The 21,021-nt window shown below is 31.3% G+C and overlaps 1 protein-coding gene across 1 annotated transcript; it reads right to left on the minus strand.

The window, feature by feature from the left end:
* Positions 1–11,847: 11,847 nt before the first annotated feature.
* Positions 11,848–12,626, minus strand: LOC146945448 (flowering-promoting factor 1-like protein 1). Its single transcript, XM_085743778.1, has one exon. It carries the CDS (start codon positions 12,510–12,512, stop codon positions 12,174–12,176), a length of 339 nt encoding a protein of 112 aa, XP_085599904.1. The 5' UTR covers positions 12,513–12,626; the 3' UTR covers positions 11,848–12,173.
* Between the last annotated feature and the right edge of the window lie 8,395 nt (positions 12,627–21,021).

Consider the following 21,021-nt stretch of genomic DNA (forward strand, 5'->3'; position numbering starts at 1 on the left):
TTTTTTTTTTTTTTACTTTTTAAATATACAAAAATTCTACAATTTAGGTTATGTTTGAATTGGTGGTATTAGATGGACTCAATGAGATAATATCCACTCTTTAAAATCTAACTTGCATATTGTATTCCATTCCACCCAATACCATAAATCCAAACATACCTGTAATCACTGTTGTTGTAACTAAATTTCATCTTTGGATTCCCAGAAATATTTTTAGTAGCAGTGAAACAAACACCTTCTTTAGTATTGGGTTGGCTTATTAGCTTTTTCAGATTATAGAATTCGAAATTATTTAGAACATAGAAAACAAAAAAAACTACCATTAAATCACATTCTATATTGATAACATCAATTTCGACTACATAATTCCACATGAATTCAACAATGTAATGCGCAACAATAATAATTGCAACATGATTAAAAACAAACAAGATCATGGATGAATCAAACTAATTTTTTTTATGGGCTATCGTTAATTTGCTACAAAATATAAGTGGTGCATTCTCATTCTCTCATTTCTAAAAGAAGTTGTCACAATATATTCATTTCATGGTTTAGTAGTTGGGATGGCTACTACTGGAGTTTTTTTTGAAAAGAGATATCTCAAATGTGTTCAATTCTCTCCCATGTTCCATTGGGAGTTTCCCAAACCTTGCATGTTTCAAATGAGGTAAGTAAAAATTTTGTTTGACAGGAAATTTGTACCCATATTTATCATATAATATAATAGCCTTTAATATTGAAAATTACGTTGGTTGTAAATTAGAATTATATAGAGTTTGAAAAGTTGAATTAAAAAGTTGAATTACACAATTTTCATTGACATTTTACATTTCTTATTAACCAAAAAAATAAATCACGTGACCAATTAAATTAATTCTATATATGTAATTCTGTTTACTTCAACCCATTAAAAACACATAGAATAGTGAACTTTTCTTATAGAGACCAATTTGATATGGATCAATTTGTCACTCCACTTCTCCACAATTTAATTGTGGGAGCTCTAGCCACTAGGCTACTTGACCAAAAAAAAAAACAACTAATTATTATCATTTTCTATTAAAAAGAAATAAATTAACAAATTAAAACAATTATTAAAAAAGAACTCCAGCACCAATATTCTTGTTTTATAGTTTAATGCTAATACCTGTGAACTCATACTCCTCATTTTGAACTAACCTAATTTCTTCACATTGGCAAAGGGATAGTGCATGAAAGAAGATCCGAGCTGAAGCTCTAATTTCTACGTATCGAATAATAATATTTCTTCACGTTAAAAATGGAGTTTTGCGTTCATCACCACTACCACTTTTCTTTACTTCATATGGAAAAAAATACAGCCAGGATATGGCTCTAAGCTATCTTGATGAATATTTTTGTATTGTTAATATATTGAAAGGGAAGGGTGAGAAGACTATGAATATTTGTCCTTCAGAATAAAGAGTATGAAGATTTGAAATTTTTATTTGGGGATTTGATGTTGTTGGTGTTTAGGGTTAGAAGATCAATTTTCGGGATTCTTTATGATGTCAAATTTCATTATCAAATTGGTCCATGTCAAATTTCATCATCAATTTGGTTCTTGCATACGTGAGAGGTGCATGGATGGACACATCAACGTTTGATGATGCTCGTTAACGAGTCAAACGTTTAGACTTGACGGAGGACTAGATAGACAAAGTAAATTGAGGGACGATTTGATTGTTTCAAAAAACCAAGGACAAAGTTGATCAATGGTCACAAATTCAAGTACAAAGTAGCCTATTCACTCTTGTTTTTTTTTTTTTTTTTTCCTTCATACTTTCTATACTCCTCTAAAAATGTATGGAACTTGATCCTTGTCGAAAAAGAGTGTAACAAGCATACATGACTCATTACGTTGTTGAGCTTGAATATATGTTCATAGTGGAATGTGGAAGCTTAATTGTTAGGTTTGATAGAGCTTGTTTTGGGTTATTGTATATGTAATGTATGAATGGTTGGTTGTGGAGTTGAATTCACCGATAAGCTAGAATTTCGAGTTTTTTTTTTTAACGGATAGATAATGTATTTGTCGAAACCTATTTGTTGAACTTCATTTTTGTAGAAAACCACCCTAATTAGGGTATTTGGTACATGTGGCTCCATATTGTTTAACAACAAACTTTGTCTTTTGAACTCAATTTGAGACTAATATCCACTCAAGTGCTTAGGTTGTACCTCAAAGCTATTTGCTTGTCTCATGTGTTTTTCTGAAAATTGAACTTTGGTCATACCCCACAAACTCAAAGCGGCTAAATCTAATGATTCTTTATTTGTTTCCCATTAATTATCTTAATTCTACTTTGTTCACAAATATAAATAAATAGTGTTTGAGTACACACATTAAAAGATTTTTTCTAATAATAAAAAAATTGATAATATAATTATTTAGTGTTTTGAGGGAAAAAAATTATGTGTGTGTGATCAAACACTATTCATTTATGTTTGTGACAATAGAAGAATATCTATTTTATTAGATGTATTCGCGTTCAAGACATGTCAAACACTTATAAATATAAGAACCTCTTCCCTCTATGATCGAATTTTAGTTCATTAATATTGTGTTGTGTGAGTTTGACTCCTTACGTTAGAGTCAATCCAGTTAGTAACCAAGTTACTCTTCAATGACAAATAGTTAAAAATATAAATATTTTAATAAAAAATTAATCAAAATTTTCACTATTAATTTTTTTCTCTATAGGTTCCCTCCACCAATACGTGATATTTTATAATAAAGTGTTTTTTTGGCGAGTTCATATTGCTAGTTTATAGGGTATACACTTGTACAATTAAAATTGGGTTATTTTGTAGTAACAATTATTCTCTCACAGAGGGATTTGATAGCTTAACTGGTTTGAACTATAACATAGAGTTGGAGGTCTAAAGGTTCAAATCTTGACAAGGAGAAAAAAGAAAAAAAAAACTAACATAATAATTAAACTAATAACATTTGCCATTAAAAAAGTTATTCTCTTCCCAATTTTTTTTTTAAATGCATATATATATTAAAGTACACATTAGTGAACATATTCAAGTACTTTTTTTATTTTACTATCATGGGAGTCATTAGTAGATCTATTTATTAAAAAATTATAAATAATGATGGATCCTATTCAAAGACTCTTTTTAGTTTACTATCATCGTGGAGGCTCTGAATAAAATAACTAATAACATTTGCCATTAAAAAAGTTATTCTCTTCCCAATTTTTTTTTTAAATGCATATATTAAAGTACACATTAGTGAACATATTCAAATACTTTTTTTATTTTACTATCATGGGAGTCATTAGTAGATCTATTTATTAAAAAATTATAAATAATGATGGATCCTATTCAAAGACTCTTTTTAGTTTACTATCATCGTGGAGGCTCTTAATAAAATAAATCAGGTTGCTAAAATGATGGCAAAAGAAGCACATGACAAATTACATATCGTACTTTGATTTTGAATTTTTTAAACATGTCAAGCTTAGAGTTTTGTAAATTTTGGCTTAACTCCAACTATTCTCGATCTAAGTTGTAGTAAAAAAAGTCTAGCACACTGGAAGAAAAGATTCAAGTGGAGTGGCTAATTTGCTCCATTCTTGGAAGCGACATATATGAATCTTCTTATCATCGCCATAACTTCATCTTTTTTAGCTTCATCAAGGGAAGAAATTAACCACTCAATAATTCAATGAAAAATAGCATCCTATCCCATTCAAGAACATAATGGGCTTCATGTCCCATACCATACCGTTGATGATTGGTGAGACCGCAAGGTATGCATGGAATTTCCCTTTATTGCTTCTCTTTTATGGGATTTTCATTTCTTATATGATTAAGTGATTAACAATATCTCCAAAAAGGTGGGGTGATAGTAGATACGGCTCTTATCATTGAGTTAATTTTTGTGCCTTTTTCAATTGGTTAAGAAGGGTGTTGTAGCATGGGGCATTTCAATAAAAGGGGCGTACACATTGCTTGGTCAAATATAATGCATGGCCGTATGTGTAATATCTGAGAGAAAGTATTTTTAGGTATGGAGGAGGAGTTTTAAAGTAGATTCAAGGTTCAAAGGAAAGGTTCTTTTTTGCAGACAGAAATATAAATGTACTATATGCATAGTGGCATTTCAACTTTCAAATCATTTGAGTGAGAGAAATTTCACATTTTCTCCGAGTTTTCTTTCTCACTCTCTCATCGAGAAGGGGTGGTTTAAGTTATTTTTTGGCTTATAATCATTTCTCTCCATTTTTTTTCATTATTTTCCTTTTCAATTTAAATAAGTCGTTTCCACATACACCAAATTTTTTCTAGTGTTTTTTCATGATTTCGTCGTCTGAGTGTGGTGTTGTGTTATTCGCCGTCTTGTACGGCGTTGTTTGATTTCACTTCTTGTTGCAGTCGTTTGGTTCATGTTGAAAGATCAACTTCAGTCAATTTCATATTCAATCAATGAATTTGGACATTAACATTGCAGATTCGAAAGAAGGGTATTCCAGTGACATAGATTTTATCATATTAATTGTAGGCAGTTTGTCGTTGTATGTTATTAACTTGGGTGTTGCGAGTTCGGATTCATCGTTTACATTTTTAGCTACGTTGAACATGTTATTGTATCTGATGTACTCTATCAATTTGAATGAATGGAAAACATTTTGTTTTTGTAAAAAAAACTTTCAACTAATTTCAAATGGACGTATTCGATACATATTATAGGAATAAGGAAGTATTCAATATTTTTTTAAGGTATATGCTAACATGTGTCCTTAAAACACTTTTTGATGTAATTAAGATAGAAACTTTGTGTTGGAAATGGTGTATTCCTTTTTTGAAAAAGTTAAAGATTATTTTTTCCAAAGCATAATTACTATTGAAAAATTTGGAGTTCGAACCCTGACCCCTTTAAATAAGGCGTTTGATAGCTATTAACTGATCTACACTTATGTGACTTGATATGTGCCTTTAGGACACAAACTAGCATGATCTTTTTTTTTTTTAATGAAAAATGCTTTCCATCAAATCATAGTATCACGATATTAAACAAAAAATGAAGTATATATTTTATGTCATTTATAAAAGATGGTGGATTGAAATAACTAAATATAATATTTTTGATAAAAATAAGTAGAAAAATAAAGTATCATTAATTAATGACCATGTAAAAACCGTCTTTGAGTGAATTTGAACTTTATCTCAGACGTTTCAAGGGAAAAGCTCTTACATTGAACATACATCTTGCATACTAACTAAATCTAATAATAACACGTATACACATTTAAAAGAAGAAATATTCCTATATAAAACTATTTTTAAACTTTTGATAATGTTAAAATTTGTTTTTCCAAAGATTGTCTTGAAAAGATTTCAAGTCTTAAGCTCATGCAAATTAAATAGGGATCCTTCATGTTAGAACTTATGGTATAATTGTGCTTTTACTTTAAACTTGTCCTATAAAGTGCTTTTGTGAGATCCAATCTGCATGCTATTACATTTAAGAAAATGGGAGTGATTTCCATTTCATTAATGATATTTGAGGATCAAAACTTTAACAACTTCTATGATAACTTATAAAATCACACTAAAAACAACTCATGAGAGTTTTATAATAAATTTTTCTTTCTTTCTCTTAACCAAATTAACACTTGATTTTATAGGTTGTCATATAAGTTGTCAAAATTTTGATGTTCAAATATCATTTCTCTTTCCATTCTCCGTGTCTTAAGCATAAAACGATGAGGTATCATGATTTAGTTCATTGATGCCCCTATGAGAAAGTGTGTCTTGTTCACAATTTATCTTAAAATAGTAATCTTTGAACATTAAATCAAACTCACCATTTTTATCAAACTCTAGGTTTTTTTTTTATTAAACAGAAAAATGGCGAGGGTTCATAATTATACCTAGAGTTGTGGTCGAACCCTCGCCATTTTTATCACTCCATATCTTAACTCACCCATCCAACCATCAAATCAAGGTTTTTTCTAAATTGCCTTTAGAAATTGGTGGGCAATTTACCCAAACCAATAAAAAGCAGCCATATGTCCTCCAATATAAAAATAACATTTATTATTTTATTTTATGATTTTAGCATGTATTTTATTATTTGCATATTCACCCCATTTTAAATTAATGGTATTTTACAATTTAAACCATCAAATTAATTATGTTTTCCTTTCAATCCAATCACTATCCAACCCCTTTTTTTCTTCTTCTAAATCTGGGTTACGACATGCCTTCATTCATTCCAATTAAGAATGACTTTACAAAAATCATTAAAAATAAAAAATATCACCGTTGGGAATCGAACTCATTAAAAATAAAAAATATCACCGTTGGGTATCGAACATCACCGTTGGGAATCGAACTCATTAAAAATAAAAAATATCACCGTTGGGCAAACTAGGGAACGCAGATACTTTTGATCATATGACTTAACCACTTGACCATTACTTTTTTCATGAGATGAAATGAAATGCAAAACATATGTTATCAATGAGCAATATTTTTTTTTTTGCAGCGTCTTATAATCCAAGCTTTAGTAATAAAAAATCAATTTATATGTGTATATATATTTTTTTTAGGGAATAGGTGTATATATATATATATATATATATATATATATATATGAAATAATAAATATTTCTAAAATAAAACAATATGAATTAATTCATTTAATTTTTTTTATATTTTAAATATTATTCTTTTATATAAATTCATACTATTTATCCAGATTCGATGAACTACAACAATGTTTTATTTGTGATCAATCAAATTGCGATTTATTTTAGGTCCAACAATTCTTTTGAATCAGATGAACTATTTAAAAGTATTAAATGAAAATTGTCAAGATAAATGTAATGTTTCTATTAAATATTTTTGTCTTTTATATGTAAAAAAATATGTTAAATGTTTGCATTTCACTCGTTGAGGATTTTATTTGCTTGTATATGTCGATGTAAATTTTTTTGTATTCATATGAGAAAATTAATATGACAAAATTTTGAAAACTTATAACTATATTTAAAATATCAACGTTAATGTCCTCGTGAGCATAGCTCAGTTGGTAAGGACAATACATAAAATATATATGCTTTTTTTTTCGGGGTTTGAACCCCTGACCTTGCATTACATTAACATTGATATTTTTTTTTGGTAGTGGTCGGGGTTTGAACCCCTGACCTTGCAAATATCAATGTTAATGTAATGTTTTTATTAAATAATTTTTTTATTTTATTTGCAAAACATTGTTAAATAATTGCACTACACTCGTCTCAAAATATATGTACTTATATTGCGAAAGCAAATTTTTATGCACCGATATGAGAAAGTCAATGTGATAAAATTTTCAAAACTAATGATTATTTTCTTGTTAGGATACGGTCGTATTTAAAAACAAATAAACTTGAATTCAATGAAATCATATCCCATGTTGACTAGGTTTCTAATGAGATAATTTGTCAGATCAACTTATACCGAAGATTCCGATTTCCAAAGTTCCAACTGCTGCTTCGTTTTTATTCCAATAAGGTCATATTCAACGGTGTGATTGATTATATTTGACAGCGTTTGTCGGCTGGGTTCGTTTTGATCGTCGGAGCAATGTCATTCCATGTTGACTAGGTTTCTAATGGGATAGTTTGTTAGATCAACTTACACCGAAGATTCCGAATTCCAAGATTCCAGCTCCTACTTCGTTCTTATTCCAATAAAGTCATATTCAACAGTTTGATTGATTATATTTGATATCGTTAATCGGTTGGGTCAGTTTTGATCGTCGGAGCAATGTCCTTCCATATTGACTATGTTTCTAATGGGATAGTTTGTCAGATCAATGTACACCAAATATTCCGATTTCCAAAATTCCAGCTCCTGCTTCGTTCTTATTCCAATAAAGTCATATTCAACGGTGCGATTGATTATATTTGATAATGTTAATCAGTTTGTCAGATCAACTTACACCAAAGATTTCGATTTCCAAAATTCCAGTTGATGCTTCGTTTTTATTCCAATAAAGTCATATTCAACGGTTTGATTGGTTATATTTGATACAGTTAGTCGGTTGGGTCCATTTTGATCATAGAAGCAATGTCCTTCCATGTTGACTAGGTTTCTAATGAGATAGTTTGTCAGATCGAGTTACACCGAAGATTCTAATTTCCAAAATTCCTGTTCCTGCTTCGTTTTTATTCCAATAAAGTCATATTTAGCGGTCCGAATGACTATATTCCAAAAAAGGTTATTTTCTTTATATGTATTATAGAATATAGTATATTTATAAATATTTTAATTTTAAACATTTAAACAAAAATATTAAAAGAGACTAAGTATCTATACTTCTATTATATAAAACATATAAAGAAAATAACCTATTTTGCATCTTTTGAGCTGGCTTTTTCTACTTCTAAAACTACCCTCAACTTTAAATACAAATAACACATATAACAAATAGATAAGAGAGTAAATTCAATATTAAAACAAAATGTAATAAATTGTATATGTCTAATTTTTTTCCTCATCATTTAAAAAAGATAACGGATGAGAGTAAATTTAAATATTAAAAAAAGTAAATTCAATATTAAAACAAAATATAATAAATTGTATACATCCGATTTTTTTCGTTATCATTTAAAAAAAGATAACGGGTGAGAGTAAATTTAAATATTAAAAAAAGTGAAACAAACATATTATTTTATTTTTGGTTACCACACAAAATATATCGTGCAACATACACGATATGTCCAGTTTTTTTTCTCCTTTTATCCTTAAAAAAAGTTTCCTAAAAAAAAAAACCTTAAAAAAAGCGTAACATACTATATCAAGTATATGTCACTATAAATATAATCAATAATAAAAGTTTTTTTTAAAAAAAAAAACTAAATTACAGCCCATCCAAATTGGCATCTTGGAGAATCGAACCTGAAATTTTAAGGAATAATAAAAGGAAAATTATCATCGATACACTGAGATAAAATATTTTCAAAGGGGAAATTAGAGAGTAAAATAGCGACTCTTATCATACGTGAGTCCTATTAACATATGTAAGATAAAATATTTATTCTTGAATCATTGATTATGGAATCAAGTTGTCACAACAAATTTTTGTTTCTCTTTTCACTGATTCACGTTCTCTAGATCACTGTAATCATAAAATCTCAAAAAACAAAAATTTATTTTATTTTGGAATTATTATGAAATCATTAATATTTGTTTTATTTAGTTTATTTCACAATACACACACACACACAATCTCTGATCCATACTATTTGGGTCATTGAGATTTGTCCATTTTTATGGTCCAAATAGTATGGACGAGAAAATAGTCTCTTTTGAGCTGACTTTTGATCCTTTCAAAATTACCTTCAACTTCCAATGACTCAAAAAGAGCGGACAGACGGGCCCAGTGGTGCCTGTTTTTCCGCTAGTGAAAATAATAATGATATGAAACTATTAATCAATTTTTTGCTACTTGTTCCGAAAGTAAAAAGAGTTTCATCTGCTCCTGAATAACTTCCTTCAGAAGGGCCCCCGCTTCCCTAGTGAATGTCTTGGTAGAAGATATGATTTCATTGAATTCAAGTTTATTTGTTTTTAAATACGCCTGTATCTCAACAAGAAAATAATCACGAGTTTTGAAAATTTTATCACATTGACTTTCACATATCGGTGCATAAGAATTTGCTTCCGCAATATAAGCACATAAATTTTGTGACGGGTGTAGTGCAATTATTTAACAATGTTTTGCAAATAAAATATCTAATAAAAACACTACATTAACGTTGATATTTTAAAAATAGTTATTAGTTTTTAAAATTTTGTCATATTAACTTTCTCAGATGAATACATAAAAATTTACACCGACATATATAAGCAAATAAAATCCTCAGCGAGCTCAATGCAAACATTTACAGATTTTTTTACATATAAAAGTCAAAAATATTTAATAGAAAAATTACATTTATCTTGACAATTTTCATTTAATACCTTTAAATAGTTCATCTGATTCAAAAGAAATATTGGACCTAAAATAAATCGCAATTCGGTTGATCACAAATAAAACATTGTTGTAGTTCATCGAATCTAGATAAATAGTATGAATTTATATAAAAGAGTAATATTTAAAATATAAAAAAATCAAATGAATGAATTCATATTGTTTTATTTTAGAAATATTTATTATATCATATATATACACATATTCCCTATATATATATAGACACACACACACAGACACACATATATTGATTTTTTTTACTAAAGCTTGGATTATAAGTAGGCATGGCAATGGGACGGGGTGGGGACGGGTTTTGCCTTCCCCATCCCCATCCCCTACTCCCATATACTTATCTGTTACCCTACCCATACCCAACGGGGATTAGAAATTGAATCTCATCCCCGTCCCCAATGGGTTCGGGTATTCCCGCACCATCCCCATCCCCGTAGTGAATCAATTTTTTCAATAAAAAATGAGTTTTTTTATGCTTCAATGGTAATTTTGTAATGCATTATCCAATATTAATATTTGCTCATTTTAACATTTTCTTATCGAATAATTCGGTTGCTCCTTGAACTATCAATGAAAGTTCTTATATCATGAAAATTATCAAACCAAATAACATGGCATATCATTATCAACCCCTTCAACAACAAAATAAAAAATGACCTTTCTACATTCGGGTAGGTTTGGGTATGGGTTCGGGATGGGTACATATATCCCCGTTACCCGTCCCGTACCCGAATTTTGAAATCGGGAAAAACCCAAACTCATACCCAAACCCAGTCAAATCAGGGAAAACCCGTCAAACCGGGGTTGGTTTGGGCCGGTACCCATGGGCACGGGTTTTGTTGCCATGCCTAATTATAAGACGCTGCAAAAAAAAATATTGCTCACTAATAACATATATTTTACATTTCAATTTGTTTCATGAAAGATGTATTGGTTAAATGGTTAAGTTATTTAATCAAGAGTGTGTGTGCCTTGGTTCGATTTCTAGGGGTGATATTTTTTTTTTGGTGGTGTCCGGGATTCGAACCCCAGACCTTTCATATATTATGTATTGTCCTTACCAACTGAGCTAAGTTCACGGGGACGGGGTGATATTTTTTATTTTTAGTGATTTTTGTAAAGCCATTCTTAATTGGAATGATGCATGTCTAACCCAGATTTGAAAAAAAAAAAAGGGTTTGGATAGTGATTGGATTGAAAGGAAAATCTAATTGATTTGATGGTTTAAATTGTAAAATATCATTAATTTAAAATGGGGTGAATATGTAAATAATAAAATACATGCTAAAATTGTAAAATAAAATAATAAAATGTTTTTTCAAAAAAAAAAAAAAGTTATTTTATAATGGATGACACATGGCTGTTTTTTATTGGTTTGGGTAAATTGCCCACCAATTTTCAAAGGCAGGCTAGGCCTCACCTCAAATCAAACTCTACCTTCATCTTAAAATAGTTTCTAAACAAAAATAGTAACTTTACATGGTATAACTCCGCACATCCAACACAAAGATCTCGCCTTATTTGATTAGAGATACCACCCTATGTATATTCATCAAATGTGAAAATTCGATTTGACCCAAAGAACCTTTTAAGCTATATATTATCAGGGCCGACCCAATAATTTTAATAGTAAGTGAGTCCAAAAACAAATTTTAAAATATGCAGGTTTTATTGTCCGCATATGTGACATTTTTGTTGATGGACCTAAAACAAGGGCTTTAATAGTCTTACTCTTAGATCGGCTCTGCATATCATGAATCTAATACACCAACATAGATCAATTCAGTCTTTCGGTTCTCTATATACATCATTATAATGTTTATAAAAAGTAGATGTACAAAAATGTGAATATTATTTAGCGCACACACTTTAAATTGGGAAAACACCAACTTTAAAACGACTACAAATATTTACCGCACCTTCATACACATGAACACAGCCACTTAAACACAAACACACCATAGCTCTATATTACATATATTTCAGTAATCAAAACACAAACCTATGCACAAAATACACAGATTAATGTGACTAACAATCATGTAGACATGTTTAGTCACACTAATCAAAATTCAAACCAACACACACAGGACTTAGAAGCAAAACCAAGAATCCAAATTACAAGGTCATGCATAGGGATTGTTGTTAATTTGTTAGCTGGCTACATCATCATTTCCCTAACTTCAAAGGAGTTCTTGTTCTTGACAACGATGTCATACATGTGCATGGACTTGAACCTGTTGAAGTCCATAGGAAGGGAGATAAGATGAACGGTGGAGCGTTTGTGGAACTGGAGGAGGTCAGGGTCATCATAGTAACGCTCCCACCCCAATGAACTTAGCTTGCGCTCTAAAACCGCGTAAGAGGTGATAATCTCGTTGCTTGCGGTATGAACCAACACCTTGCGCCGTCCTCCTGACCCTTGGCTGCCACCCTCCATCGCCTCCGCGCCATCCACTAGCCGCACCACACCGTTCTTGAAAACCCAAACCCCAGACATTATTGGAATAGTATACAAGTGGAGAAAGAAAGAAGAAACAAGAACAAAGTGTTTGTGTTGTGATTTTTAAGGTTTTGTGAGGTAGTTAGAGATGAGTATGCAATGATAGTTGGGGATGGGTGGATGGTGTATTTATAAATCAAATGATGGGAGAGAGTGCTCAATTTAATGTTTTATTTATTTATTTATATTATATAAAGAAAGATGTAGTCAATATATTCCAATTGATATGGATATAATTAATGCTCTAGAATAGTGTAGTTTGAATTTCACTTTCGTAGTTAAAATTAAAGAAAGATCACTAATTCGTTGATATATAATATATAAGTTATATGAGATATATCTCGAACAAAATTAAACACCTAAATTATAAGTGATCTTGAATAGATCATCTTTTGATTTTCATCATACGTTTATTGGTTGTCGAATGATAATGCGTGTATAGTGTAGAGTACATGTCACACTTATCCTTGTAATAAAATTCATTTTAATTGAGCCTTGACCTGATCTAAAACAATAAGTATCAATTTAAATATTGTTTAAGTCTTTTAGACTTAATGCGAGAGCCTTCAAAACTCAATTCACCTTAACCAAGTTGTAAAAAAAATACAAATATATACATGAATATTTGGATGTGAGTACAGCTAAGGTGGGACCCAAATGGGGAGAGTTATGAGCAAAGTATGTGCATTTGAAGAAAGGATGTTGTGGGTTAAATCTCATGTGCCTTGGTCTTAATCGGAATGGGGGAGGGGGAGGGCTCTTGATTCCGTTAACAATTTGTGGAGTCCAAAGTATTGTTACCCCACTTTAGAGAATCTTTGTTTTGTTTTGAGGAGGATAACTTATTCTAGAACAAAGTTGGAGAGAGTTATAAGTTCTAATAATTAACTCATGCAAACGAATTGCATGTAAAGTAAATTAGGGCCATTAATTATATTGATTAGCTGGAGAATAATGAGGTTAGGCAACTTTTAATTTACGCTAGCAATACATATTTGCGTAATTGGTTAAGATAAATATAATTTGGATGTGGTTGAGGAATAATTTTCATCGAGTAGAAAGGAGAATACTCATGCATTTAGACTTAAATCAATAATATGCTCTCTTTTTTTAAAAAAGTTATCTTATGGTTTGTGGAGGAAGGATATCAATTATCAAGAAATGCATATATAATGTGGGTAGGGACCAAAGATGAAAGGAACATATCTCAATTAATTTTGGTCGTTAATTTGGTGTGGAAAATAAAATGTTGATTCTCATTAGGTCGACATATATATGCTTGTGTATGGGGGAGGATGCCCAAAGCATTTGTGTTTGTTTATGCTGCCTAACCGAGTAATTGTTACTTTCGGTAAAAAAAAAAAAAAACGTTTTTAACTAGTATATAATTTTTTATATAAAAATTTATATTTGCCGATACACCCCATGCAAGAAGAGGTAGAACCACCAACCCGCGTCTAGGATTTATAATGGACATTACAAAAACCGCATTACATTGTGGGATTTATAAACGCATTAGTTGCAAAGTCTATCACATCTATCACATAATTAACGCTTATCTCTTTCTTTCTCAAAGTGTATACACTCATATGAGTGTACGCTTAACATTTTCTTTAACAAATTATCTTTCTAGGAGTTTTGAAAAGATAAACCAATAACACCTATCCAAGTGCTCAGATAGGATGACATTAACCTTAATTTCATGCATCTAAATTAGAACAGTATGAATACAAACAACATTAAAACTCTTGTAGAGAAAGAAAAAAAAACCACTCTAATATTCACTCACTGTTAACAATTATTGGGACAAACATAGTCTAAGCTTCAGTCACAATTTCTTTATCTTCTCTCTCTTTTACTGTTCATCCTATTCTAAATTACAAGTTATATAGCCATGCAAGATGACTCTTGTATAGTACCATGCACTTATGTGCAACATTATAAGTATTTTTTTCAAAGGACATATGCATGATAACTTGATAAGTATTATATTGTCTTATGACATGCGTCTTTTCCTAAAATCATGGACAAATAATTAATAGATGTTCATAAATCATTGTTCTTTCTGTGACTATGAATTTATCTAATAAGGATATCAATCATTGTTCTTTCTGGAAGATTTAGGAAAGGTCAAGCACACAACATCTAGGGAGGGAATAAAAAGTATAGGAAGATTCCAACACCCTATCCTACCCAATCAAAACATGGTTTTTAATTGAGCCATAAAAAATGAGTAAAATATGTAGGGCTTTAAGGCACAAATATTCTCTTTAACCCAACACCATGGTCGTGACTCTACTTCAATTTTCCATCTCCTCCTCGTGCCAGATGGTCCTGTGACTGCGATGTTGAACAATACTCACCATAATTTGCCTTATAATGACCAATATTTTATTTCCTTATAAGGTCAATTAGCTGAAATTCCTTTTGATGGCCATGCATGGGACCAAGTCACTGTCTTTAATTTATAATGTTCCATCAATTAAACCCACTTGGGTTGGCATGGTGGTATTGACTTGAGATCTGGGAGTGTGCTCCTCCTCGAGGTCTCAAGTTCGATTCTCCCCAGTGTTAATTTAAGTGGGTTAATTTAGCTTCTTAAAAAAAAAATGTTCCATCAATTAGTTCCATCAATTAGTTGATACTAGCTAACTATAAATTCAAAGTTTTAATTGAAAATTGGCTAAATTTGAAAGTTTATTACGTGTGTATGTTTTGGAGGTGTAACTAAATGCTGTTTTTTTACTCAACTATCTTGAATAAAATGATTTTGTAAAATTAATATTTTAATTAAAGAAATGAAATAAATGTAGAATGATTTATTTTAAAGAAATGGATAAATATGTTCACATAAACGTGAGTTGAAAGGACATATTTGACGTTAAAAATCACATTTAGAGATAAAAAAAAATGAAAAGTTATTGTTTTTAGTTGGCATCGATTCTAAAAAGAATTACTATAAAATATAATTCATCATCACGTAAATACAACTCAAATGATAGACGCATTGACATTTGATATGCATGTGCAAACAATATCCCGGTTCTCAACATTTAGTATGTGTGAGTTTTGTTGTTTGGCTCTTTAAAACAAATACAATACATATCACAATGATTTTTGTTTTGTTTGATCAAGCTAGTCTAATGGTTAAAATTGCACCCTTAAGAAGAATAAATGGAACCCTACCCCTTGCATATTTCATTACATTTTTTTTTATCAACCGAGTTATGCTCATTATGACCCTATCAAAATCGATTTTATGTGTCTTGTATTGATTTTTTTTTTCCTGTTGTGTGCAAAAGAAAATCTAACATGCGCTTGATCAAAATGAGGCAATTGAGGCTGGTGACGCAGACAATGACCTAAGTGTCACCAAAACTTATTTTGAGAATTCAACCATACCCACAAGGCAACAATAATATCCACCTAAACATTTAAATTTTCAATATCCAAAAGAAAATATCCCATATTGAGCTTTCTTGATAAGCCATGTGAACATTACCCATCACTTTCGAGATTTTGCCCATATTTATTTGTTAAAATAAAGTTATTTAGAGAACATATGCTTAGACTGAAAATGGCAACCTTTCCAATTACATGCTTCTTTTAAATCTTGTGTAATATTGAGAATCGGAAAGGGGTATTTTGTTGGCTCCACATAGAGCAGATGGAAAACCTCATCCAGCATCACATGTATACAACAAGTCCCATGTGATTGTACCCTAGAAAAGCCAAAATCCTAGTCCTATATTTAACAAAACAAGATACTTGCTCTCGTATCAGCATCCCTTCAATCTTTCCATGTTAGCCTCTCCTTTTAAAAGAAATGGCTTCGATCACTGCATGAATATGATAGATTACCCACGAAAAATTACTCATGGATACAATTCCTCAAAAAGTTATTACCAAGGGAAATTTTCCAAAAAATTGGGTGTAAAAAAACAAATTGACTACCCAAAGAATCTTACCAAGGTAAAGCTATATGGAAAAAGTTCAAATACCGAGGAAATCTTCCCAATGTAAGTTTTGGGCGTGGAAAAACAAAGAGTACATGATCACTTTGATGCCGACTTTGCACCTCACGGTCATATAGGTCTCTGACTTAGGATTAAATATAAAGTAGTTCCTGAATGTGCACTTCCGTTATCACTTTAGTTTTTGACGTTAAATAATTATGTTAACTGATGACGTGACAAAGATTTTATGCTGACAAGGTGTAAGAGGTGTCACAGTGACTAAAGTGAAAGTAGAAAATTGTCAATTTGGTCCCTGAATCGAAAATCAATATCCTGAAAATTAATATCCCTGAACCAAAAATCAATATCCCCAAACTCGTCCCAACGAAGTGTTGCTCGGACTTAGGATTAAATACAAAATAGTTCCTGAATTTGCACTTCCGTTATCACTTTAGTTTTTGGCGTTAAATAATTATGTTAACTGATGACGTGGCAAATATTTTATGCTGACAAGGTGTATGAGGTGTCACAGTGACTAAAGTGAAAGTAGAAAATTGTCAATTTGGTCCTTGAATCGAAAATCAATATCCTTGAAAATTAATATCCCTCCACCAAAAATCAATATCCCCAAACTCGTCTCAATGAAGTCTTGCTCTTCGTCAAGAACTAGGTCATCTTTCTCGATGAAGTTGTTCGAGACTTGCTGCTAGGTCCCTGACTGTGCATACTTATTGTCAGTTAGGTCCCTGACAATAAACACTTACTATCACTAAGGTCCCTGACAGTAAACACTTACAAGCACACGACATTTGTATATTGTGTCCTTGGTGTACTTAGTATATTGTGTGCTCAATCAATCCAACGGTTCTAAAAAGTGATGCACCGTAGGAGACCTATCAAGGTCTCCCACCCTATACAAGGCCTTGACCTAATTGTATGTTTAGTCCCTTATGTTTATTTTAGGGTTCAAGTTGATCCCTTTTGTTTTAAGTGTTTCAAGTTGATCTAAAACGTTTGCAACATTGGAGTAAGTTAGTCTTTTCGTCACTTGGTCATTTGAATTATACATGTGGCGAACAGAACTGAACATTTAGATAATTAAATAATAAACAATGCCACATAATTAGTTTAAAAAAAATGAACAAGATTTTTATCGTATTCATCATTCTCTCTTAATCTTCCTCTTCAACATCAACATTTTTCGTGCATCTTAATTTTCATCATACTAGACAATCATCATCTCCATACACATTAATCAACCCTTTCTCCAAAACCTTTGCCACCATCACCATGATCCAATCCATCTTTCCTCTCTTTTTCAACAACAAATCCTACCAAATCTTCCTCATACTCATTCATCAATCACAGACAAAACAATGAGTTTGAATAACCCCAAAACCAAGTTTATTTCCACAAAATTGGTAAAATAGGGGTTCTAATTTACAACCCATAAATTCATTCAAATAACTCATCCCATAGATTTGAAAAGGAGAGCAAAATTTAAAAACGCATATCTAAAAACGCAGAATTGGGTCTGATGGGGTGAAATGAATAATGGAAACAATTCAAAATTGTTGTTTCTAAAAATTGATCTAAAACCACATATTTAAGTTTTTTATTGTTGTTTTTGTTTTTTTTCCCACAACATATGTTTGTGGGTTCATGATTTATGTGTGGTGTTGCTATTATGTCTAATTTGGTTGAAGAAAGTGATGATTGTGAAGATGAAATGTGAAGGTGACGAGTTTGATGATGGTGAAGGTGGGGGGTCAATGATGATGAAGGGAACCATATATGATAAATTTTTTATTTGATTTTCTTGAATGAGTTTCCAGGTATGATTTTCTTGTATCAAGTTTGGTCTCACTTCGTATATTTTCAACATCTTCGTTGTTGGGGTATGGTGATCTTGGAGAAATAAAAACTTTACTTGCTTCTCAAATGCTCTGATGTTAACTTATCGTCTTGCCATGTAAGCTAGAAACTTATTTACCACACTAAATTATTGTTGCCTTCCTGCATAGCCTACTAGCCTTCAGGGTAATTTGGTCTAGTGGAACTCATCTAATCATATATCCACGGTTATCATATTGATGACATTTGTCTTGTTGATCCTATTAGAGCGGGCTAGAGAGGCTTACTACACCTACCTTCTGGGTCATGAGTTTTAGGTTTCTCAGGCTACATTGCATGTGACACTAACATCCTTATAGTTGAGCTCCATGATATTCGTTGAGGGCTTTCAATGACTCGAGAAATGAATCACCATAATGTTTTTTTTTTTTTTACGGATTCTCTTCAATGTGTTAACATTCTCAAGGATCCACAAGTATGCTACTTTGATTTAAGAAATCAAGGATTTTCTCAACCTCATCTGGAACATATCCATCACTTACACACTTCGTGAAGGAAATAGTTGTGTTGACTTCTTGACAAAAACTAGAACTTCTTCCTCCTTGGATCTTATGAATTACACTCCGCTAGACTTATTAGACATCCTAGCAACAGACTCTCCTCGAACTTGGTTCCATTCAGTGTAGTTTTTCTTTTTCTCTTTCTTTTTCTTTCTTATCCTTGTAACAAAAAATAATAAAGTAAAAAAGGATAAAATTATGAATATAATAGTTTAAATAAAGGATATAAATGAAAGGGAAAAAAATCACCACAAGATCATGAGGTTTTGTCTCATGAGGTTTGGACAAAATTGATGCCTCTTATCTTATGTATGAGGTTTGGATAGTTACCCCTCCCGTCTGCGCTCCAGACTACCACTCTTGGCATTTGTTTGTTTAATTATCCTCACTTTTATTTTATCAAGTGTTTTTGAAGTAAAGAGATAGGATGACATCCAAGACAAGAAAAGTTTCATAATCAAATACTTGGTAAAATTCTTAATTTGTTTATCTCATTTTAAAATTTGAGCGCATGTTTGGACATGATCTGTCATATATGTGATTCCTTGTCATACTATATTATACTAGTGTAGTGACCCGTGCCAAGCACGGGGAAATAAAAAACTTTTTTGATCAAATGTATAGATTTTATATTATGTTATCTTAAAGTTATAAGTGTGGTTATAATTTAAATTTGATATGGAAAAAATATCATCTTAATTTTGTATATATTTTGAAATATCTAAACATTGCACATAATGATTAAAGTATTGAGATTTATAATTATAAAATATAGTTGTAGTTTAAGGGTTGTTCATTGTTAAACTTAGCATATGTAATATTTTTGCAAAAAATACGCCGACGTACTATATATTATTATTTGTTGCCATAATGTATTATATTAATCATAAAAACTAAAATATTTGTATTTTTTTATAAAATAGTCAGTGTCAGATGTAGAGATCCAGTATGTGAATGCAAATGTTAGATTTTTTACGGGTGTGTATAAACATGGTTTGTGCTACACAAATGCTGATTGTTCTTTGTTTTTATTTTTTACAAAACCAATGGTCTAATGTAAATATTGTATTTTAGGGTAACAACGATGTAAAATAAAAAGTCCAATGGTTGTTATACCCGAAAAGTGAATCAATTAAAAGTCAATTGCAGGAGGATCTGCTTATATAGAAATTACATGTCCTGTAATGACCAGTACGCCTTACAACGAAATAAAAAGAAAATATGACTTACAAACAGTACGCAACTTTAGTTTTCTCAATTATAGCAACAACAATTCTAAAACATAATCAATGATCATACTTTTTGAAAAACTTCACGATACACAACATTTGTGGTCTCCTTGCAAACATCATTATCTTCGTCCAATATGAGCAGCTTAAAACCTTTTCTAGAAGTAACTCGAGAGACAACGACATAGAGTTGTCCATGCGTGATCACGGGCCTAGGAAGATAAACTCCCACTCGAGATAAAGATTGACCCTGGCTTTTATTTACCGTCATTGCAAAACAAAGCGTCAATGGAAATTTCCTGCGTCTGAATTTAAAGGGTAGTCATGGATCACTCGGAATAAGATTCATCTTGGGAATGGATATCCTGGTACCTGCCCTTTTTTCTGTAATGACGGTAGCAACTATAGTGCTCTTCCCTAGATGAGTAACTGTCAGCCTCGTACCATTACACAGTCCATTGGCCTGATCGATGTTTCTCATCAGCATAACTGGACATCCTACCCTTAGTTTCAACCGGTGATTTGGAATTCCAGAGCTCTTAATACCATTAAGAAATTCCGTTGTGAACCACTCGCTCTGGACATTAGAATTTTCGCTCGATCGACAAACAGAATCAGAGCTTAAATACTCTTTCTCTTCACCTGGAATCAGTGACATCATATATTCGTTAACATGCTCAACTGAATCAAGCGTTGGTGCGACTATTCCCCTTTCTTGGAAAAAGAGTGGGTCACCAATTTTATCATTCAAATCGGGATATACAAAGTCTATTAGTGACATCAACGAATTTGTTGTGTCGGATATGAGCAAATCTTCAGGAATTTCTTCCTTCATTTCACCATTCTCATCCGAAGCGTCGTTGCCGTCTCCAATTGAGAGTATCCACTTGCCAAAATTAGCAATTTC

The sequence above is a fragment of the Medicago sativa genome, chromosome 2 (genome assembly GCF_051527215.1).
Source record: "Medicago sativa cultivar Bolivia chromosome 2, Bolivia_mono, whole genome shotgun sequence".
NCBI classification, from domain to species: domain Eukaryota; kingdom Viridiplantae; phylum Streptophyta; class Magnoliopsida; order Fabales; family Fabaceae; genus Medicago; species Medicago sativa.